Here is a 24,335-nt window from a genome sequence, read left to right on the forward strand (position 1 = left end):
GCATTTTGCAAATATTATCTCATTTAATCTTAACAACAACCCTGAGAGGTAGGTACTATTATTATCTCCATTTTATAGATGAGGAAACTGAGGCAAACGGTGACTTGCCTATAGTCACACAGCTAGTAAGTGTCTGAGGCTGGATTTGAACTCAAATCCTGACTCTGGGCCCAGGGTTCATGGTTAATAAGTCCAGGACACAAGAAATCTGCCATAAAGGCAAAATATAGTAGTAATGATAGATTCTAATTATATGGACATCTATTCAAGCTTTGAATTAAGAGCAAAGATTTTGATCATTCCTGACTTGTCTTAATGATCATTTCATCTTTCAAAAGTTGGAGGAAGCAAAGTGAGTAACTGCTCTCCTGGCCCCAATTCTCACCATTAAGGAGAAACTAGATAAAAATGATCAGAACACTGAGTGGAAGTGGCTATTTCATGTTATACCTCATGATAGATAAGGAACGGAAAATTGAACATAGTCTGACATACACCCTCGGTTTTGGGAAAGGATATTCCAAAACTCTGCTCAAGTGCCACTTCTTATGAGATCTTTCCTGCTACCCTTAGTCGTTTGTACACTCCCTAACCAAAAAAAAAATGTTTTGCATTTATTTTGTTGATATTTTATAATTATTTATATATGCACATATTGTTTCTTCTAATAGAATATAAACTCCTTGAGGACAGAGACTTTTATTTTTTGTCTCTACCTCCCCCAGCAACTAACTCATTATAGACATTTCATAAATGTTCGTCGAATGAATAAATGAATTTCAATGAACAAGAGGTACCATGGCCTAGAATTCTGCTGGAGAAGTCAGTCCAGCAGGGATGATATGTGGCCAAAAATGAAATTCTGACAATGAAAAACAGAAATTATTCCAATGAAGAAGAAAAAAGGCAGTCATCTAAAGAAACCAAGATAAATGAAAGCTTAACTCATTAACCAAGCTATAATTTAAAAAGACATTTTAAAAGATAGAAGCAAGGGCAGTAACTGAATATAAAAACAATAGTGTGGCACAATCTTGCAAAAACTGTATAGCTCAGAAAAAAATTAGTTTCCAAGTTAATGAAAGGACATGATTACTGTACAATTGACAATGATCTTTTGAAAGAAAAAATTACAGCGAACTGAAGAAGCCCATGACTGGAGATGGCCAAATAGTGTCCTGATTTTTTTTTTTGGTGAGGCAATTGGGGTTAAGTGACTTGCCCAGGGTCACACAGCTAGTAAATGTTAAGTGTCTAAGGCTGGATTTGAACTCAGGTCCTCCTGACTCCAGTATCGGTGCTCTATCCACCGTGCCACCTAGCTGCCCCTATTGTCCTGATTTTTAAAAGATGAAAGAGAATTGAGTCGTCAAACTAAAGGTTACTGAGCATAATTTTAATTCCCAGACAATGTTGTTATTGTTTAGGAAATATTATTAAAGAATTGATAAGAAAATTCTCATTTATGTCAAAAGAGAAGAAGCAGAAGGAGAAAAACAGGAGGAAGAAATGGAGGGGGAGGAAAAAGAGGAAGAAAAAAGAAAAAAGAAAGAAAGAAAGAAAGAAAGAAAGAAAGAAAGAAAGAAAGAAAGAAAGAAAGAAAGAAAGAAAAAAGAAGAGAGAGAGAGATAAAGAAGGAAGGAAGGAAGGGAAGAAAGGAGGGAACGAAAGAGTAGAAGGAAGAAGAGGGACAAAAGGGGACAAAGAGGATGAAAAAGAAAAAAAAGACAGTATTTTTGTGGAAGCAAAAAACTGGAAACAAAGTAGATGCCCACCAACTTGGCAACGGCTAAACAATTTGTGGTATGTGGATGTAATAAAAATGAAAGAAATGAAAAATGTGGTGAATACAGAGAAGTATGCAAGTACTTGAACTAATGCAGAGGGAAGTAAGCAGAGCTAAGAAAACAATATACATAATGACTACAGTGTCAAGGGGAATAGCATACACACATACACACACATACACAATCATACAAAGTGTATGCTGTAAGATTAAAAGGAATAAGCATGGCCCCAAAGAAGTGATAAGAGAAGACTCCCACACTGCTTCTTTTCAGAGATGGGAGGTCTACATTTGTGGAACATTGTATATGTTTTTATACTTTTTTGATGTATTTAGTTTTTAAATTTCTTTTTTTCTTTAAAAAATTATTTGCTTTATAGGACATCTCTTAGGGAGGAGGTAGGAGAAGAATACTGGCAGAAACATTGGCGACATAAAAACAAAAGATATCAATAAAAATAGTTTTTTAAAGAAAATACTATTAAGAGATTGTACATGAGCATTTAACTAAAGAAACAGTAATCACTAAAAATTAGCTTGGCTTCAGATAATTAGAAATTATAGCCTCTTAGAAAAACATAATGAATAAAAAAACCTTAATGTCATATTTTAGAAAATCAAAAATATGCCTTACTATTGGCATGAAAGGTGAGAGTACAAATAAATAAAACCCACAGGTCAACACCAGAAAGGAATCTTGGACTTAACTTATTCAAAATCATTACTGCCAGACTCCAAAGCTTCCTTCTTTAAAAAAAAAAATACTCAATTGATCAATAGAAGACACATCACTTGCCAAGGAACTGCATTCAGTATTGTGGAAGACTACTCAGCACCAACCAGAAAGGAAAAGGAAGGAAAGAATATGATATGATATGATACGATACGATATGATACGATATGATATATTCATTTAATATAACATGATAATATGAAAGCTAAGAAAAAATACAGGAATAACATTATACAAATTTGAGCATAATTTTTCATGATGGGGGGTGAGCAGACAGGGGAGAATGAACTTTTAACAGAATTATTGACTTCTAGTCATTGTTTGGCAAGAAAACCAAAGATCAACACGGTAATTAAATATGAAAACATAATGGGCAATAGAAATTTAATTTTTTAATTATGAATTTGAATAGCTCAAAAAGGCATGATGATGATCTGATGCTTAAATTCTGAAAGTCAGAGAAAAAACTTTATTTCCTTAATAATTCCAACTGGCCTATGGGTTACTAAGACTAAAGAGAAATAAGATATGGGCTCTCAGACACCCTAGGAAAAGAAAGAAGGAAAGAACTTATCATTTCCTATAACTAGGATACTGCAGATAAAAGTAATTCAAATACTGAGGAAGAGAATAGAGTATAAAGAATAGAGTATAGAGGAACAGAGTCTCATTAAGAAACAAGGAAGCAAAAACCAATAAATAGCCTGAATGCTGCCTTGGTATATGTCTAACAACAAAAGATCAAGAGGAAGAACCTCAGTTTGTTGAGGAGTAGATACCCTGCCAAAGTTTGTAGGATATCAATAAGAATTACATGGGATAGGCAGCATGGATATATTATGATCTGCATCATTGGGCGGAATATTCACTTTGTAGGTCCCAAATCAAAATATTAATATATAGTTTATAAAGGATGTTTTTTTAATATTTTTATTCCTTAAAAATTTGTAAGTTCTTTATGCCCTTCATGTGACCAATTTTTGTGTGTTTTGATGCTGAAAAATAGATATACTCCTTAAGATTCTCATTTAATCATCACCAGAGTTCTATCATATGTAGTTTTTCTAACATTCTGTTCAGTTTCTTAATTTATTTCTTCTTTGTCTTTCTATTAGACTTATGTAAAAAAGCATTGTAAAAGTCACTAACAATTATTGTTTTATTATCCATTTCTTATATTTCAGTCAGATTTTCTTTTAAGTACTTTAATACTATGCCATTTGGTGGATATATGTTTAATAGTGATATTATTTCATTAGCTATGGTGCTTTAAAATATGCTATGGTTTCCTTCTTTATCTTGACCATGTATATTTTTACCATTTCTTTGTCTTAAATCATTGCCTTGAATCCTTTCTCAGATTCTGCTGAAGCATAATAAATTCTACTCTAGCCTCTCATTTTAACTTTACATGACTCTTAGTTTTAAGCACATTTCTTTTACATAGCAAATTGAGTGTGCATTCTAATCATTTTGCTACCCTCTTTTTTATTTTATGGATATATATCTTATTCACATTCATAACTATGATTGTTTGTTTTTCCTTCCATCAAATACCATGATACTATTGTTTTTCTTTTTAAATAATTTAAAGGAAATTTTACGAAAAAATCAACAATAGATATCTGCAATTTATGTTGCTTGGAATAATCCAAACCTAATCCCTTCCCTTTTCCCTTCTCACCTAGCCCAGACTCAAATCTCCCCAGTCCCAACCACTACCACCACCATTACCAATACCACCTTGAAAACAAAATCAGCTGTAGCACCCCAATTCCTGACCTTCCCTTTTGCTCAGGCCCTCTTCTTCCTCCTCCTCCTCTCCCTATCTCAGACCAGTACCTTGCTGCATTTATTCTACTTAGACTACTATGCCCTTCTATTAACCTTCCCTTGCCTTTCTGTGTCATTTTGCACATGTGACTTAAACTCTCTGAGCCTTACTTTGCTCATCTGTGAAAAAGGGCTAATAACATTTTGCTATCTACATCCCAGGTTTATCATTAAGAAAAAATTCTGTTTAAACCTTGAAGTGCTATAGAAATGTGGAGTGTAATTCTTGAAGAGGTCTAGAGGTTTGGGGTGCCCCTGGGAACCCCAAGATTACGATGCCAGGCCCTGCCTGAATGAATTCAACTCAAATCTTCTTCTAGCCAGAGGAAAAGTTTATAGTTACGCTTTTCAGCGGGCAAGGATTCTTAAGGATCCTGCGATCTTAAAGGGGTGCAGTTAAAGTTTATATAAGACAAAGTACAATAAAACATGTGCCAAATATGCTAACTAGGTGATTCAGGGTGGGATTACGGAGTGGTTAAGGAGTGGTCAATTCTTAAAAGAACCTGAACGTCTTATACCTACTTTGCAGACGTTTTACCTAGAGTTCACGAGGAAAGGCCCACAAGAGGGGCCACATGGAGGTGTGGTTTTAGGCCTGCTACATCACTAAGTTAACTAGAGTTCAGGGGTAACTGAGAGTTGTCCAGTCTGCCACCAATCAATGTTTTGTTTGACAAGATAGATGTAGGGAGTATACATATGTCTTTAGTCTAGAATACAGCTAATGAGGAGCCCAGGATGTAGATAATGAGGTAGGGCAGTAGTATAGATAGTCCAGTGGGTAAGAATGTCTTTATGACCCAGTACAAAACCAGTTTAAACTAATAATTCCTTCAGGTGCTATTTGTAACTGCACCAGGGAAAAAGGTAAGGATCTTGCTGAGGCCCACTTACGAGTAACTGCTAGGTACAGTGTCCTTGGGCTAGGGAGAAACTGTCAGGGATAGTGTTTCTGAGGCTAGGGAGAAATTGCGGTTCAAGCACAAGCACCCAAACACAAGCACCCAAGCACCCCATCAATTCTTATTTTTGCTCTTGGTGATAGCATGTTGTAGAAGAAAAGCATTGGATTTGTCTTAGCTTCGCCACTAATTCACTTAAAAGGCAGTGTGATCTCAGGGAAAGATACCTTAGAGTTAGAATCCTTGCATTGTTTCCCATGGTCCCAGCTTCATCACTACTTATCACCCAGAGTCAGATAGAGCAAAGTTTGGGCTTCTAACTCCCATCACATGGATAGAAGGTTTCCATAGATTGCAGGGATACTGTCAGATCCTGATGTTCCGGAACCTGGTGTTCATGGTTAACACCTTGTTTTTCCTGAGGGCACTTTTCTGACACCCAGATCGTTGGCCAGACTCTGGAAATAACTAAAACGGATGTTAGTCCACTTACAAAAAGCTTTTTTTGTTGTTGTTGGGTTGTTTCAGTTATGTCCAACTCTCCACGACCCCATTTTGAGGTTGTCGTAGCAGAGATTGGAGTGCTATTTCCTTCTCCAGCTTAGCTTACAGATAAGAAACTGAAGCAAACAGGCTAGGTGACTTGGACAGCTACTAAATGTCTCAGGGCAGATTTGAAATCAGGAAAATGAGTCTTCTTGACTCCAAGCCCAACACTCTATGCATTATGATGTCACTTAGCAGCCCAAATCAGTGTGCCAATCTATATCATAGAATCATTGGATTATTGATTTAAAGATGGAAAGGACCTTAGAGGACATCTAGCACAATCCCTTCATTTTATGGTTGAGGAAACTGATGCAAAGCCAGAAGCTGCTTTCTATTGTACCATGATGTTCTTATTATTATAAAAATAAAGTCTAGATAATAAACTGTTTGAGTTGGAAAGGGTCATAGAAAGATGGAAGTCAGAGCTAGCAGGGACCTGAAAGTTGTAAAATTGTAAAATGGATGTCAGAGCTGGAGAGAAACACAGAAATTATCTAATCCAATCCTTCATTTTACATGAGGAAACTGAAACCCAGAGATGTTTCTTGTCCTGTCCAATCTTACGAAGTTTTAATTTAAAATTCAGATCCTTACTGCCCATCTGTTGCTTCACAAAATTTCAGTTAGAAATGGAGATCAGCTAGTTCTACTTGTAACTTAAACATAATCACCTCCATACCACATTCCCAGCAAGGAAAATGGAAGACCACCAATGATGAGGAACCCACTGCATTCTTAGTCAGCATCTTCCCACTTTGGGACTGTTTTAATTGTGAAGATATGTTTGCTCACATTGACCTGAAATCTATCTCTCTGAAATTTCTGCCTAGTACTTCCAGTGCTACCCTTTGAGCCCCAGGAAAACAGAACTAATTCCCTCCCCTACCTCCCCCAATTCTATAAAGCACTCCAAATACTTGAAGATACATATTCAACCCCCTAATTCTTATCTTCTCCAGGCTAACCATCCTCATTTTCTTATTTTTTTTAATATAAATTTATTTATTTTTAGTTTTCAACATTCACTCCCACAAGTTTTTGAATTCCAAATTTTCACCCCATCTCCCCACTTTCCCCACCCCAAGATGGCATGCATTCTGAATATCCCTTCCTCTAGTCTGTCCTCTCTTCTATCTCTCTCCCCTTCTCTTACCCCCTTTCCCTTCTATTTTCCTATAGGACAGGATAGACTTCTGTACCCCATTTCCTGTATTTCTTATTTCCCAGTGGCATGTGAAAACATTTTTTTTAAACATATGTTTTTAAAACTTTAGGTTTCAAATTTTCTCTCTTCCTCCCTCCCCACCCACCCTCACTGAAAAGGCAAGCAACCCAATATAGGTTATACATGTGTAGCTATGCAAAACAAGTCCATAGTAGACATGTTGTGAAAAACTAACTCTATTTCCCTTTATCCTATCCTGCCCTCCCATTTATTCTATTCTTTCTTTTGACTCTGTCCGTCCTCAGAAGTATTTACTTCTGATTACCCCCTTTCCCAATCTGCCCTCCTCTCTATCACCCCCCTGCTCTCTTGTCCCCTTCTCCCCCTGTTTTCCTGTAGGGTAAGACAGATTTCCATACCCAACTGAATGTGTATGTTATTCCCTCCTTAAGCCAAATCCTATGAGAATAAGATTTACTCATTCCCTCTCACCTTCCCCCGTTTCCCTTCCACTGTAAGAGACTTTTCTTTTCTGGTTTTTTTTTTGTGAGATAATTTACCCCATTCTACCTCTCCCTTTCTTCTTCTCTGAGTATAATCCTCTCTCATCCCTTAATTTTATTCTCCAGATATGACCCCTTAATCTTCAACTCACCCTGTGCCCTCTATCTATCTATCTACATATACATACATATATTTTTTTCCTCCAACTACCGTAATACTGACAAAGGTCTCATGAATTACAAATATCATCTTTCCATGCAGGAATGTAAATAGTTCAATCTTAATAAGTCTCTTATGATTTCTCTTTCCTGTTTACCTCTTCATGTTCCACTTGAGTCCTGTATTTGAAAGTCAAATTTTCTCTTCAGCTCTGGTCTTTTCATCAAGAATGCTTGAAAGGCCTCTATTTCACTGAATGACCATTTTTTCCCCTGGAGGATTATACTCAGTTTTGCTGGGTAGGTGATTCTTGGTTGTAATCTATCTCCTTTGCCCTCCGGAATATTATATTCCATGCCCTGTGGTCCTTTAATGTAGAAGCTGCTAAATCTTGTGTTATCCTGATTGTGTTTCCACAGTACTTGAACTGTTTCCTTCTGGCAGCTTGTAATATTTTCTCCTTGACCTGGGAACTCTGGAATTTGGCTATAATATTCCTAGGAGTTTTCCTTTGGGGATCTCTTTCAGGAGGAGATCGGTGGATTCTTTCAATTTCTATTTTGCCCTCTGGTTCTAATATATCAGGGCAGTTTTCCTTGATAATTTCTTGAAAGATGATGTCTAGGCTCTTTTTTTGATCATGGCTTTCAGATAGTCCAATAATTTTTAAATTCTCTCTCTGGATCTATTTTCCAGGTCAGTTGTTTTTCCAATGAGATATTTCACATTGTTTTCTAATTTTTCATTCTTTTGGATTTGTTCTACTGTGTTGTGATTTCTCATAAAGTCACTATCTTCCAATTGCTCTATTCTAATTTTTAAGGAAGTATTTTCTTCAGTAATCTTTTGGACTTCCTTTGCCATTTGGCCAGTTTTGCTTTTTAGGGCATTCTTCTCCTCATTGGCTTTTTGGACCTCTTTTGCCATTTGGGTTAGGCTATTTTTTAAGGTGTTATTTTCTTCAGTATTTTTTTGGGTCTCCTTTAGCAAGCTGTTGACTTGTTTTTCATGATTTTCTTGCATCACTCTCATTTCTCTTCCCAGTTTTTCCTCTACTTCCCTTACTTGCTTCTCAAAATCCCTTTTGAGCTCTTCCAAGGCCTGGGACTGATTCATATTTTTCTTGGAGGCTTTGGATGTAGGAGCTTTGACTTTGTGTCTTCTTCTGGTTGTATATTTTGATCTTCTTTTTCACCAAAGTAAGATAATATAGTCTGACTCTTTTTGTGCTGCTTGCTCATGATCCTGGCCAATTACTTGAGTTTTAAACTCTTTGTTAAGGTAAGAGTCTGCTTCCAATGTGGAGAATGTACTGTCCCAAGCTTAGTGGGTTTGTACAGCTGTTTTCAGAGATACTTGTAGGGACCTGTAAATTTTCAGTTCTTCCAAGGTGGTATGATAAGGGGCAAGGTGTTTACTCCTTTCCTGGCCTGTGACCACAAGTATTCCTTTCTGTCCTGTAACTGTGAGGAAGGGTTCCTCTCCACAGCCACTCCAAGCTCCACCACACCAGCGTTCCTCCTCACCCCAGCACTGCCTAGAACTGTGACCCAGATCTACACACGGGCAAAGCAAGAGATTCCTGCTTCAGCACTGGCAAAGAGATTCCTGCAGTCCCTCTCTGATCAGCCACTGGATTCCCCCTCAGTCTGTGGGCTGGAAGATCGGGAAGCAGCTGCCCCCCCCCAGGGCCACGCTCTTGGGGAATGGAGCTGAGACCCCACCTTCCTTTCTCAGCACCGACAGAAACAGACTTTTCCCACTGACCTTCTAAGTTGTCTTTGGCATTAGTGGATTGAGGAGTCTGGAAACCTCCACAGGTGCCCACGATTCAGTCCTCTGAGGCCTGCTCCAGTTTCCCTGCGGCCTGCGCACCCACACAGTGCTGCACCGCACTCCCAGCCCAGTGTGATACACCTTTATAATCAATCTTTCAGGTTGTCTTGGGCTGGAAATTTGTTTCACTCTGTCATTTTGTGGGTTCTGCTGCTTCAGAATTTGTTTGGAGACATTTTTTATGAGCATTTGGAGGGATTTGGAGGAGAGCTCAAGCAAGTCACTGCTTTCATTCCACCATCTTGGCTTTGCCCCCCCCATCCTCATTTTCTTCAACCAGTCCTCGTATGACTTCGTAGCAGATATAGTGACAGCATTTATATATCACTTTAAGGTTTACAAAGCATTTTATATGCAAGTTCTCATTTGAGCCACAAAACAACCCTTCAAAGTATTATTCCTGTATTATATATTAGGGAACTGAGGCTCAAAGGGATTAAATGACTTATCCCAGGTCACATAGCTAAGTGTCAGAGGCTAAATCCAAATCCAGATCTTCCTGGTTACAAGGTTAGTGTTCCAGCCATCTGTCTCTAGATACACTCTGATTTGTCAATGCCCTTCCTAAAAAGTGACATCTAGCACCTAGAAACAGAACATGGAATGTCACTCTTGGAATCTTAGGACCCAACAATATTAGAAATGGAAAAATAAGGACAAATTCTAACAACTAAGATGGAATGAAATTCTGAATGAAGACCTCAGAGGCAAACAGGCTAGATTGAGGGGAACAAGAAACCTTGCCAACAGCAGCCACAGTTTCAGAGCCCAGAAGAGACTTCATGGGTGCTCAGCAAAGTAAGAGGCAGGACCCATACACCTTTCTTTTCAACCGGCCCAGAGAGAAGTAACCCAGTCCTCCATACCCCCTTCCAATGGTGCATTTTGGCAGCTTAAGATTCCCATTTGGCATGAAGAATGGGAAAACAGCTTGTCTCAATCCCCCTCTCCCTGTGCCCCTGGCTCTCCGTGCTGAGATCTAAGCCATTTGAGAGGATGAGTAAGCTAATGATGGAATTTGCAGTTGTTGCTCCACATCAAATGGCCCTTAAAGCTTGGAAGAGGTGGGAGGGGACTCATTTCTAGGGGCTTTTAAGAGCTCTCTCTCTCAGAGGTATTTGGGTACCTCTGCCCCCTTGTAGAATCCACTGGAGGGTAGTGTTTCTCAAATCCAGCTGGCCTCACTGGCAGCAAGCCCAATCCGGTCTTCTAAATACTGACTCAACCTGGCTGGGTCTCGAGAGTGGCAATTGGAAATCAGTAAATCTGGCTCCAACCTACCCCTCCTCCCGATTACCAAGTCAAAGACATGGGGAAAGTGGGCATTTCTCTACTGAACACTCAATCCAATGATTACTATTATTATATAATTGGTGACACAAGGAGCAGCAGATTGAAGTGTCACCACCGGGCTGAAAGTCTTCTGCTTTTTACATGGCACTCAGTTCAGCTGCTGTAAGATGTGAAAATAGAGCTAATTGCAACTAAGGAGTCTTCCTTGTAGCTTCCTCATTTTCTGCAGTTAGTGTCTTTTTATTCTATGGTGGCTTCCTTGCAGTCACTGACTTTCAAATACTACTTTCAAATGCTACATATTTTGCTTAAAAGGAATCTTTCTGGCAAGGATGAGGTAGATGATAGGCCTGGAACTGCATTTCATTAAGGAATTCAACTCCATGGAGTGGAGCACTTCAAATAATTTTCACAATAGCTAGCATTTATGTAGTGCTTTAAGCCTCGCAACAATCCTATGCATGGTTGCTGTTATTATCTTCAATTTACAGATAAGGAAACTAAGGCAAAGAGAGGCTAAGTGACTTGCCCAAGGTCACACACCTAGCTAGATATCTGAAGCAGGATTCAAACTTGGGTCCTCCAAACTACAAGTTTTATATCCATTGCCCCACCTAGCTGCCTATAAATTACACTCCCTGCAGATGCTGCATAACCATCACATGCTGATGACGCAATGGCATACAATAGTTAGCATTTAAATAGCATTTAAAATTTGCCAAGTGCGTTCTAAGTATTAGCTCATTTTCTCCTCATAACACCCCTGGGAAGCAGGTACTATTATTTTGCAGTTGGGGAAATTGAGGCATAATAAGATCTAGTAAGTGTCTATGGCTGGAGTTGAATTCAGGTCTTCCTGACTCCAGATCTAGTGGTCTATGCTCTATGCAACCTAGCTGCCATCTGTGACTTAAGTACGAATATGTGGGAATACAGGCATATCTAGTTTTATTGCACTTCACTTTAATGAACTTTCAAGATATTGCATCTTTTACTAACTGAAGGTTTGTGGCAATCCTACATTGAGAGAGCCTCTTGCCACCATTTTTCCAACAGGATGTGCTGACATCATGTCTCTGTCACGTTTTGGTAATTCTCATAGTATTTCAAACTTTTTCATTATTATCATATCTGTTATGGTGATCTGTGATCAGTGATCTTTGATGTTGCAAAGTATGCCCATATGACACAGTATTGTGTGAGTTGTGGTATATGAATGTAATGGAATACTCTTGTCCCATAAGAAATGGTGAGCAGGTGGACTTTAGAAAAACCTGGAAAGACTTGCACGAAGTGATGCTGAGTAAAGCGAGCAGAACTAGGAGAACATTGTACATAGTAATGGCAACATTGTGCAATGATCAACTATGATGGACTTAGCTCTTCTCAGCAATGCAATGATCCAAGACAATTCCAGACGACTCATGATGGAAAATGCTATCCACGTCCACAACATGTGGACTCCACATCCATGGAGTCTGAGTGTAGATCAAAGCATACAATTTTCTCTTTCATTTATTGGGGTTTTTTGTGTTTTCTTTCTCATGGTTTTTCCCTTTGGTTCTGATTTTTCTTTACGACATGACTAATGTGGAAATATGTTTAATATGATCATACATGTATGGCCTATATTAAATTGCATGCTGTCTTAGGGAGGGGAAAGTGGAGGAGGGTGGAAATTTAGAACTCAAAATCTTATAAAAGCAAATGTTGAAAACTAAAAATTAATTAAAAAAGAAAAAAATCATAAATCCAAGGCTTTCAAAATGTGAGTCACTATAAAAAAAATGTTGTATGTACTCTAACTGCTCCACTGACCCACATCCCTAGTCTCTCTCCTTCTCCTCCCTATATACAACAAAATTAAAATTAGGCCAATTAATAACCCTACAATGGCCTCTAAGCGTTCAAATAAAAAGAAGAGTCTAGGGACAGCTAGGTGGCACAGTGAATAGCGCACTGGCCCTGGATTCAGAAGGACCTGAGTTCAAATCTGGCCTCAGACACATAGCACTTACTAGCTGTGTGACCCTGGGCAAGTCACTTAACCCATTGCCCATCAAGAAAAAAGAAAGGAAGAGTCAACCAATGAGGCAACCTTTCCTGTCTTATTTTAAGAAATTGCCACAACCACCCCAGCCTTCAACACCACCACTCTGATCAGTCAGCAGCCATCAACATCAAGGCAAGACCCTCCACCAGCAAAAAGATTGTTGTTGGTCTTCCATTTTTTAAGAGTACCAATGACATCAAGGGATGATGATTTGACTTGAAGGTAAATTGGATTTAAGAGAGGAAGAGCTGCAAAGTAAAGTCATCAGCCTCACTCTCTTTTCCAGAGTCACTGAAGTCCAGTGGCAAACCAAAAGTCAGGATGACTGGAGATTGCCCAGGATATAGTGGATGACTTTGGTGTCTTGCCGAGACATAATATTATTGCACACTTAAATAGACTACAATATATATAAACATAACTTTTATATGGAATGGGAAACAAAAAAATTCACATTACTCTTCATTGAGATATTTGTTTTATTGTGGTGGTCTGAAATAGAACTCACAATATTTTCAAGGTATGTGTATATATGTGCGTGTGTTTAGGTTGTCTTGAGCAATACTGGAAATTGAGAGAAACATGAGAAAAATTGTATAGATTGATACAGACTGAAGTAAGCAGATCTAACAAAATAATATATACAATGCCCACAATAATAGAATCAAAACCAACGTGAAAACAATGCTGAGCATTTTGTCATTGTAATGACCAGAGAAAACATGAGGGAATACATCTCCTTTCTATCCTTGGAAAAACAGGAAGGTTGTTTTCACTATCAAACTCAGTCACAGTAAGGGTTGGTGTTGCTTAATTCTTTTGCTCCATGATGGGGTTAAGGGGGGGAAATCTCTGGAAATGGCTGTAAAGTAAAAACAAAAGGCATTGATTCAATTTAATCCCACAAGTATTTATTAAGCTCTTACTCAGCTAGGCACTGCTCCAGGTGCTGGGCGGGGTGGGGGTGGGGGGCGGGGTTGAAAGACAAAAACAATCCCCAGCCCTCAAGAGGCTTACTTTCCAGTGAATGGGTTGCTAGAGTAAAATATGTAAACAAATTGGGGTGGGGAAGGGGTGGATTGCCTGTGCAGATAAGATATTTCACATACCAAAATGACAAATGGGTAGTAGTACGCTTCCATATCAAACCCAAGTCCTCTGATTCTGAATAAGATATATACCTTGAATAATTATTCAAAGAGTTCAGAGCTCAAATAATAGTAGCAGTGGTAGTGGTAATAGCGGCAGCGGCAGCAGCGGCAGCACCAGCGGCAGCACCAGCGGCAGCAGCAGCAGCGGCAGCAAGCATGCATGCATGCGTTGTGCAAATAGTTAAGTGCCGGAGATCAGATCTGAATGCTAGTCTCTCTGATTTTATTTCCTGACTCTTGAGTAAGCTGGAAAGTGGGAGCACTCCAAGCACCCAGCACCGTGCCTGGAGGAGCACAGAAACAGCTAGGGGATGCACGAGGGCTACATACAGCTAGAGTTAGGAAGACCTGAGTTCAAATTTGATTTCAGCTTCTTATTAATTTAGCTGGGTGACCTTGCGCAACTCACTGTCTACCTCAGTTTCCTCATCTATAAAATGGAGATAATAACGGCATCTATCTCACATGGTTACTATGAGTATAAAATGAGATAGTATTCATAAAGTGTTTTGCAAAACTTAGCTGCTACATAAATGCTATTGTAAGTGCCTTATAAATTCATTGATCAGCAATGAACAATCAGGTAACTGAAGCAGAACTCTTTTGTCAGATTTAACACCTTTGTGGCTTACCTGGATTTAGTGGTGTGCTGGTGAATGTTTAAGAAGCAGTTCCCCCCCAAAAAATATTCACAGGACATATTTTTAAGCTCAATCTACATTATTAATTTTTTCTCCATCACTTCCTTCAGTCTATACAATCAACTAAACAATAAATCAAGCCCTGATTTGTAGCACTTGCCAGTTTCTGAAATGTAATAGTTTCACTGAAAATTTAGCAATCAGTTCTTGCAAGCCAGTCAGAGCTGGCTCTAGCATACTCCAGCCTGGATTCCTATTATTGTCATATCCAAACCTTGCCTATGCTCACTTCCTCAGACTTTGCTATATAATTCTTGTTTGGACCCTGTATATTCATTTCACAAACTTCTGGCCAGTTACTCATCTTGGCTTGAGCACAGTGATTCTGTGTAGTTAGGTATTTGAACTATCATGCTGTGACTGAACCTCCCAGGTAAAGCACTTTGCTTCCTCCCATCCTGCTTCCCTTGCACCCATGGCCCCCCAAACTAGGAAGACTGTAATTAGCATCCTGGAACCTGTCCAGTCCATGATAGAATCTAACCCCATCCCCTTGTATTTATTTTCTACATACTTACATATGTACATTCTGTCACCCTGAATGGAATGTAAGATCCCAGAGGGAAGAGACTATTTTCGTTTTTAACTTTGCAAACCCAGAGCCTAGCATACTGCCTGGTACAAGGTGCATTGTTAATAAATGCTTTTTGTTTAGTTGTTTCAGTTGTATCTGACTCTTTGTGACCCCATTTGGGATTTTATTAGCAAAGCTACTGGAGTGGTTTGCCATTTCTTTCCATAAATGCTTAATGATTGGCTTACACAGATAAAACTGTTCTCAAAAGTGAAGCATTTGGATCACGACTAGTTTCAATAAGGACATACTAGGCACATGTGAAGCACAAACATAACTGAGCTCAGTGGCTCTTAGTTTCATGACACTTCATCAGTCCCTCCCTACCTTCTTCATCCTTTTCTCCTATACCTAGCTCTGAATATTTCCCACATCGTTCTACATGCTTCAAATGGCTCTCACTCCACTTATTCAATTCAACAAGGATTTGTTAACCACATTAACCATATAGTAGGCACTGGGGATTTAAAAAAAAAAAAGGAAATGTAAAATAAATGACAGTACTAATGGAAGCTGGATGGTATAGCGGATTGAAAGCTAGGTCTGGAATCAGGACCTGAGTTCAATTCCAGTCCTAGGTACTTCTTAGCTGTGTGACCTGGGACAAGTCATTTAGCTTATATTTACCTTAATTTCGTCATCTATAAAATGGGGGTAATAATAGCATCTGAATCATAGGACTGTTGTGAGGATCAAATGAGACAACAATTGTAAAACACTTAGCACAGTGCCTCACATGCAGGAGTACTAAATAAATGCTTATTCTTTTTCCCTCCCCCTACTAATAAGGGATTACCTCCAGTCTCAGTGATAATCTATACCCCCTTTCTGGAAAAGGTAAGGAGGATGAACCTAGTAAAAAAAAAAACTACCGATATTAGGGTGTTGTGTGCCTCTTAGGAATTAAGCTCCAAAAAGCCACCAATTCCCTGACTTAGGGGATGGGTCTATAAGTGTTGTTCTCCTGTTCACGGCTAAGCAAGCAGTAGTGGCCTTATTTCACTACTTCAAAGGGACCCTCATGTTTTTTCAGTGCAATCACTCCCTCTACCAGTGTAGGCTGAAGTCACTCCATGCCTTTGTACACAATCTCATGAGCTGATTTGCCCTCCCCACTAAAAATAATCGCCAACCTTCTGGTGCCACGCTTCTCCCTTTGATGATCGTCTATTACTAGTCCTATACTCAAAAGCCTTCCTGGCCATGTAGGAGATAGAAAATGGACTCTCCCAGCATAGCCTTCAAGACCTCAGAGCCACCTCCACACCACAATAAGACACAGAGGAGAATTTCAATGTGGAATTGTGGTTTTCAAAAATAATAATTGATACTAATGATAATCAGGGTGGAGAGAAACTCCAGGATTTACAGAAGAGTTATTTCTTCTGGAGTCAAATCACTTTGACTCCACCGAGCATTTATCATATTATCTATTTTTATACCTTGCCATAAAGGGATGAGGTTCGTTGTTTTGAAATTAAAAACAGACCAGAACTGATGCAATTAAATGAGAGCTGAAGTGGTCCAAACTAGCTATTGGAAATGGGATGCAAACTTATGCCAACGACGCTGTCACTGTTCAAAGCACAACTGGACTCCTCTTGGGGAATGACCTTCACAATTGGTGTAGAAGCCATGTAAGAAAATAAGTTTATCACTTTATCATTAGTCATATCTTGACTCTGACCTCAAAGTTCAGTCTAACCACCCACACAGTTTTGCTACAGGTAGCTTGCAGAACAATCTCTCAAACGATAAACCTTTGCAGTGATTATTGAGGACAGTAGTGAGTTATCAAATCCTTTTGAGTCTCTCTCCACAATATTTCTCATTTTTGTCCCTTCTCCATTCTCACAGTCATTGCCCTAATATAGGCCTTCATTTATTAGTACTCCCTTAGAAAAGTGCAATAGCCTCCTAACAGGTCTTCTTGCCTCTTTCTCTACTACAATCTATCCTTTATGCTGCTGCCATAACACTTTTTAACACATAGCTATAAGAATATCATTTCTCAGATCAAAAATCTTTAGTGGCTCCCTATTGTACTCCCGAAAAGGCTAAAACTCCCTTACCTGGAATTGAAGGCTCTCTATAATCTTGTACCACCATATTCTAGCCTTATCTCATATTACTACCATCCATGTATTCAAAACTGTAGCCAAATTGGACTGCTCCGTCCCCCATGCCTCTGGCCATGTTCGTTAAGCCTGCAATGTTGTCTTTTCCCTGGTTCAGCTGTCAAATTTCTGCCTGTCTTTACAAATCCAATTCAAATGCTACCTCCTCCATGAATTCTTTAGCTCTGCCAGATTACTAAAGATCTTTCTTCTCAAACCTTTTACAATACTTTGTTTCACAATTCTCCAACCTAGTCACTATGTTATCTTGGATATTATGGTTATTTGGGGGGGGTGTATCTTATCCCCCTATTATACCACTAGCTCCTTGAAGTCAGGGGCTATTTTTCTCCTAATTTTTATATAGTGAGGGCTGGCCTGTAGCAGACCAGTGTCATTGCGTTACTTAAAGCAAGGCAGAATAGACATCTTCAGCCTCTAGCCTCTTCTTCACTCACCCTTCTCAAAGAGAGGCATCATTCCTATCAGGAGGGCAAGCAGAAAGTTGGGGCCCTAAGCTTGGCCACTCTGCTCTTCTCAGAGAGCACAGGTACTGGACTAGAATAATATCTATGTGCTCCCTTCAACACTATTAGTCTAGGGGATGTGGTTGTGGAATTCAGGCTAATTTCTGATTGCTTTCTCATTATTGGAGAAGGAAGACCCTAAGCTTTATATCCAAGGCTTAATTTCCTTCCCACCAAATACCAGTTCCACAAAAAGCACACATAATAATTAACCAAGGAACCCATTTATCCAAGTCCATAGCAAACAGAAATCAGAGAAGTTATATGCAAGAGAATATATACCAGACAATATAAAGCAAAGGAGTTCTCCCATTGGAAGTGAGGTAACTCAGATCAACCAAGAGAGAGACCCAAGGGGAAGCTCCCCAAAGTCTCTAGTGGAGCAAACTGGCAACAGGGACATGATACAGACTGTCCACTTCTCTTATGCTGGCTTCTTCCCCAGAGTCTTTTCCTTCAACAACCTGAAGTGGAGCTGTCCATCTTCTTTTTGAAAGCTGGAAGCCCAAAGTGCCTAAAGAGACTAAAGACCAAAGAGACTTGAAAAGAATCAAAACAGCTCCAAAGACTTGAAGAGATCAGCATTTCCTCTCTCTGGTACTCACCAATTGCACTCCACCCCTCTCCTGTACAGGTTTAGGGTATTGATCCCCACAATGAGGAGACAGTCTCATACCAATGGGTTTGGGGACTCAGGTTACATTCCTGTTGATTAATATCTAGCACAATATACTATGCTCTGTGGGGAGCTAGGTCATGGGGTGGATAGAGCCCTTGACTTGGAGTCAGGAAGAATTGTGTTTAAATCTAGCCACCAACACTCACTAGTTGCAGCACCCCAGGCAAGTCACTTGCCCTCTCTTTGCCTGAGCTTCCTCATCTGTAAAATAGGGATGATAATAATAGCACCTGCTTTCCAGGGTTGTTGTGAGGATAAAATGAGATTATATTTATAATGCTCTTAGCACATTGCCTTGTACCTGGTAGGTGCTTAATAAACGTTTGTTAAAATTTTTTAAATTTGAAGATTAAATAATTGTCTGTTGAATGAATGTATGGGGGAAAATCCCAAAAAATGTACTGCAAACTCATAAAGTAATTCACACACACACACACATACACACACAAGGATTCCCAAAATGTTTTGAGCAATGGCAGCCTTCTAAGTGGTAACTTCGAAGAGGACAATGCTCATGAGTTCATAAAGAGTTGTGGTATTTAATTAGAAATTATCATGAATTTATAGTAAAACCCTGGATATAATGGCTACCTGAGGAACTCAAAGTACCTTCCAGAAGTCTTATAATAAATGACCTACAGTGTCTTTTTAAACTAAGCAAGGATCATAGAACATTACAGCTACTACTAGATGGCCTGAGGCCATCTAGTTCAACCCCATCGTATTCCAGTTAAGGACACTGAGATACCAAAAGGTTAACTGACTTCCCTAGGCTCACATGACCAATAAAGTGTTCTATATCCAGCAGCCCCTCAATAAATGTTGATCAATTGACAGGTCAAATACTAGTTTCTAATCTATTCTCTATCAGAGAGTTCTCTTTCCATTTACTGGATTGTTGGCTCTCTGAAATGAGAGGTGGGAAAGGAAGTGGGGAGGGGGAGGAATTGCTTGTCAATGAACTGAAACTGTTTGTCAATGAATTCAAATAATCTCCCTAAGAAAGAAACCCTGGTGTTTCATGGTTGGTTTTGGCTCTCAGCAATAAAATGGGAAATCCTCTAGCATGCAGTAAATTATTAGAGATACATCCTTGAGATGTTACAGAGTAAATGAGAGGATTGGCATTTCTGGGTTGCAAATTACAAATTGAGGTGCCTTTCTCACTGGTAAGGGTGACCACTGTGACTTGCTTGCTTTTTGTTTGAGGCTGTTCAGAGTGTGACAATGTCACTCGCCCAGAAAAGTTCACTTCCCAAAATACCACTCTACAGGTAAATGGAAGAAAGGTCAGAATGATATAGGTATGCTTGTTATAAATCATTTTGTACATAAAACTGCCTAATTACCAGGAACATAGGATAGAAGATATTGCCTTAGCGGTGGATACTAAGGATGAGAAGGTGGCAGGGTGGGAATTGGAGAACATATGGCAGAAATACATTAAACCACTATATTCCAACCCTTATTTTTATATGTAAACAAAATGCTCAAACATACTTTGTAATTAATAAAGCAATTGAGAACTAGAAAGGACCATGAATAGCATCTACTCCAATTCTTTCATTTTATAGTATAAATTAGAAAATTAAGAGTTTTGCCCAGGTTCATACAAGTAATAAATAACCTACTGGATTCAAACTCAAATCTTCCATTCCATGTTCCTCCTATATCCTACATTTCTATAATATTTGAAGATTCATAAACCACTTTCCTCCTAGCAATATTTGGAGGGAAGTACTATAAAAATTACATTTAAAGTATCCCATTTCCCTACCTTAATAGTACTTAAAAAGCAATCCAAGACAGAATTCCAGAAAAAGAGGTCATCAGGAAAGAGCCTAGATCCTCAATTCATCCACATGATTAGATAAAAATTGTCCTCAAATAAATGCTTCAGTACTTTGAGAATCTATGATTTCATTGGCGTAAGTTCTCCCCTCTGCTAATGCAGATTGCAATGCTTCTACAACTTAGTAGATGGTTTTCAAGAGCTACTGTAGTGGAAAAAAAAAATCCAATGCAGCAAATCTGGTGATGAGTTTCTACAAACAGATGTGTTAATCTTGAGGTGACAGACATCCAATCCATCCCTGGGCTGGTACTCAAAGCTTCTCCAGCACCTTGACACTTCAACCAAGACACTGTACTCAGCAAGGAAACAGCTCAGTTAAGCAAAGGACTCATCTATTGTGATACAATGCCCCAAAGTCAACTTGGTAGAGATTCCGAGAAAATAGAAAAGGACTCCTAGGTTCCAAGGTGACCAGGTACCCACCAAACCCACATTTTCTTTACAAATTTTCCTAATTACTTTAATCTTGAACCTACTCTCCCCAGGGAACTTGTGTAGGTAAGGGGAGAGTGTACCCCCAGTTTGGGAGGATGTTTTTATAACTTCTGTCTCTGTTACGCCTTCTCAGGAAATATCTCCTTGTAAAAAGTTAATTGAGTCAACTGGTTGATCAATATTGGGGAGAGTGTTCCAGGAATAGAGGAACAGTTGGTAAAAATGCTTAGAGTCTGTAAATGGAGTATCATGAATAAGGGACAGCAAGGAGACCAGTGTCACTGAATTATACAGAATATGTGGAGATGAGTAAGGTGTAAGAAGACTGGAAAAGTAGGAAGGGGTGAGCTTATGAAGGACTTTAAAAGCCAAACAGATTTTATATTTGATCTTGCTTTTAATAGTCTTAATAAATGTAGGCTCTGGAAATCAAAGGACATGCTGGAGGCCATCTTCCCCCTGTATCTGTGGCTCCAGGGAGATCCCCAGTCCAGCATTTAAACATTTGCATGTGCTTTCCTTGACAACCTCTCTTGATCACCACACCAAGTTCCTTCAACAATCTGAAATAGCATTTCCTTCATGTATACCATCCTCAGCATCACAGACTCAGCAATATCTCAGCTAATCAAAAGTCACATCATCCTATCAGTATCATAAACAGTATCATAAGTCCATCCACTAGGGAGTCATCTTCCTTAAATGTATAGAAGTATTACAAAATCAACTCTGAGGTTCCACATCACCCCCAGGAAATTGGCAAAAATGAAAAAAGATGGAAATATTCAGTGTCAGGGGGATACTTTAGAAAGACAGGCACAACTCTTGCAGCTAAGAAGGGAACATGAAAAGCTGGATAGAAGTCCAGTTCTTCCATATTAATAATAGCAAATATCTAAAAAGAATTCCAGAAAGGCCAATAGGAAAAAAATTCAGTACGTAACTGCACAAAAAGACTGGCACAGAGAAGACAGAACTAAACAAGGCAAACCAAGCCCATCAAAGAGGGATAAAGGCAGGGAAAGGGGGAAGAAATGGGGGAGGGAAGCAAACTGGCCTGAGTATAAAATCCCAATCCAAGAAATGAGGTTGAAATCCTGAGTAAACAGCAGAAAACATTGAAAGTAATGAAGAAATGCTATTGGCTAAAAGAGGCCCAAGAAGAAACCCAGAATAAGAGACTAATCACCACAACAAATGCAAGCAGGGACTCAGAGGGGAAAAAAATAGCTTGGTCATAAGGACTTCAAAAGTGATGGGGTGAGGGGAGGTGGATAGGGGGAGGTGGGGAGAGAAACAAGCAAGAGAAAAAAAGTGAAATTATGAATGAAGTTCAGGAAAAAAAAATGAAAAAAAAGAGAATCACTAAAAACAAAACGTGGAAAACTTTACCCAAGTAACAGATTTCCTGAAGAATATAATCAATCAAACAGAATTCAATGACCTTAGGAGAAAACAAGAAATATTAAAATAAATTCAAAAGACTGAAAGAAAATAGAAGAAAATTTAAGGCATCTGTTATCAAGATAGTAGATGTCAAGACAGTAGATATCAAGTAGATATCAAGAAAACAGGAGAATTAATTTAAGAATCATCAGACTCCCTTAAAACTGCAATCAAACAAAAAACCTGGGCATCATATTTCAATAAATCCTAAAAGAAAATGCCCCAAATCTATTAGACCTAGAGAACAAAATGAAAATAGAATTCATTGAGCACTTCTTAAAAGAAAATTCTAAGTACAAAACACCCAGATATATACCTAAAGTATAGAGCTTCCAGATTAGAGAACAAATTCTCCAAGCATCCAGAAAGAAAAAATTCAAGAACCAAGAGACAACGATCAGCATCATATGACAATCAGTAGCAACTTATAAAGGAAAGGAAATTTTGGTAAGTGCAAAGGCAAAAGATAAATGACTATAACCAAGAATACATTACACTTTTAAACTGAATATAAACCTATAAGGGAAAAATAATGTTTAATAAAAAAGGGGGATTTTTAAGCATCTTTGGTTAAAGGCCAGAGGTGAGCAGAAACTTTGAAGTGTAAACCTATGAGTCAGAAGAAAACTAGAAAGATAAATCTATTTAAACAATTGAAAGAGTGCTAGTACCCTAAAGGGTGAGAAGAAAAGAGTTTCTCTTCAGCATCCTAATATCTTCAAATGTCTTAGAGGTAGTTATATTAGACAAACACAAGCCCCAGGTATGATTTTGTTCCATTTTGCAGGTTCTAAGAAAAGAAAGAAAAGGGAGTTTAAAAGGAATATACTAGAAAAGAAATAAGGAAAAAAGAGAAACAACTTACTATTTCCCATAAATGTTGTGAGAATTTACTTTATATAAATGGAGTTATTTAGAATAATACATAAAAATGAATAAGGTGAAAGAGAAGATCAAGCATCTAATGACGTCATTATTTTTCAAACTGGATAAAAGAAGGTTGAACACACATATACATACATACATACATACATACATGGTGTCTGGCACATGGTGTAATGGTAAATGTTTAGCAACTGACTCTTCAGAAAGGGGGTGGGGGTGGGAAATGTATTTTTAAGTTTAATCTGCATTTTTAACACTTTTTTCTATTACTTTGTCAAGGCTAGACAACTAAAAAAAACAATAAAACAAGCCTTGATCTGTAGTATTTGCTGATTTCTGAGGTATAAATGCTTGCTTTGAAATTTTAATAATTAGCTCTTGTGAGTCAGTATTATCTGGTTCCAGCACATCCCTTGGGGGAAGGGGGAAGAGACAAAGAGACAGAGAGACAGAGACAGAGAAAGAGAGACAAAGAGAGACAGAGAGAGAAACAGAGAGAGAGAGAGAGAGAGACTTTAGAAATATATTAAATTCAACAGGATAAGGCAGAGATAGGGAAAGGAAGGGAGTATAAAAGGGAAAGTAGAGTTAAAAGAGTGGATATTCACAAGCAAAAAAAATAAAACTTCAACTTCAGAAGGTTGATGATAAAGTGGGGATTAAAAAGAGGGAAACAAAATATAAGAACCAGACTTTGGGATCTGAGCTAAGTAAAGAAAAGAGGGAAAAAGGAGAAAGAACAAATACCTTCAAATGTGCATTACTATTATTGATCAGGTTTCTACTCTTTCTCTACTTTTTATTTTGTAAAGAAGAAGAGAGAAGGAAAGAAGGAAATGTACAATAAATTAGGATAGAGGAGAGAACAAATTTAACAATCGTAACAGTGAATATGAATGGGATGAATTCACTCAAAAAAAATTGAAGAGAAGAGCAAAATAGATTAGAAAGTAGAATCCAGTGTGTTGTTCACAAGAAACAAACCTGAAATTGTAAACAATCACAGTTAAATTTGAGGGATATAACAGATTTTATTTTGATTTTGGAGAATTTGTTAAAGCAGGAAAATTATGATCTCAGACAAAGCAACAGGAAAAATGGCACCAAATGGCATTGTACTTAGAAAATGTAATTGAATTATGAGGAGAA

General features: G+C 38.5%; 1 protein-coding gene across 3 annotated transcripts in view; it reads right to left on the reverse strand.

Annotated features, from left to right (window-relative positions):
* Nucleotides 1-13,328: 13,328 nt before the first annotated feature.
* VRK1 (VRK serine/threonine kinase 1) overlaps nucleotides 13,329-24,335 on the reverse strand; it is a 173,710-nt gene continuing 162,703 nt past the window's right edge. For all 3 annotated transcript variants that reach the window (XM_021007345.2, XM_078150422.1, XM_021007344.2), the window contains one exon: nucleotides 13,329-13,678. In XM_021007345.2, coding sequence (XP_020863004.1) covers nucleotides 13,605-13,678 — 74 coding nt within the window. In that variant the 3' untranslated portion in view covers nucleotides 13,329-13,604. The remainder of the gene's footprint in view (nucleotides 13,679-24,335) is intronic.

This window comes from Phascolarctos cinereus, unplaced genomic scaffold, assembly GCF_003287225.1.
Source record: "Phascolarctos cinereus isolate Bilbo 61053 unplaced genomic scaffold, phaCin_HiC Scaffold_2;HRSCAF=192, whole genome shotgun sequence".
Classification (NCBI taxonomy): Eukaryota; Metazoa; Chordata; class Mammalia; order Diprotodontia; family Phascolarctidae; genus Phascolarctos; species Phascolarctos cinereus.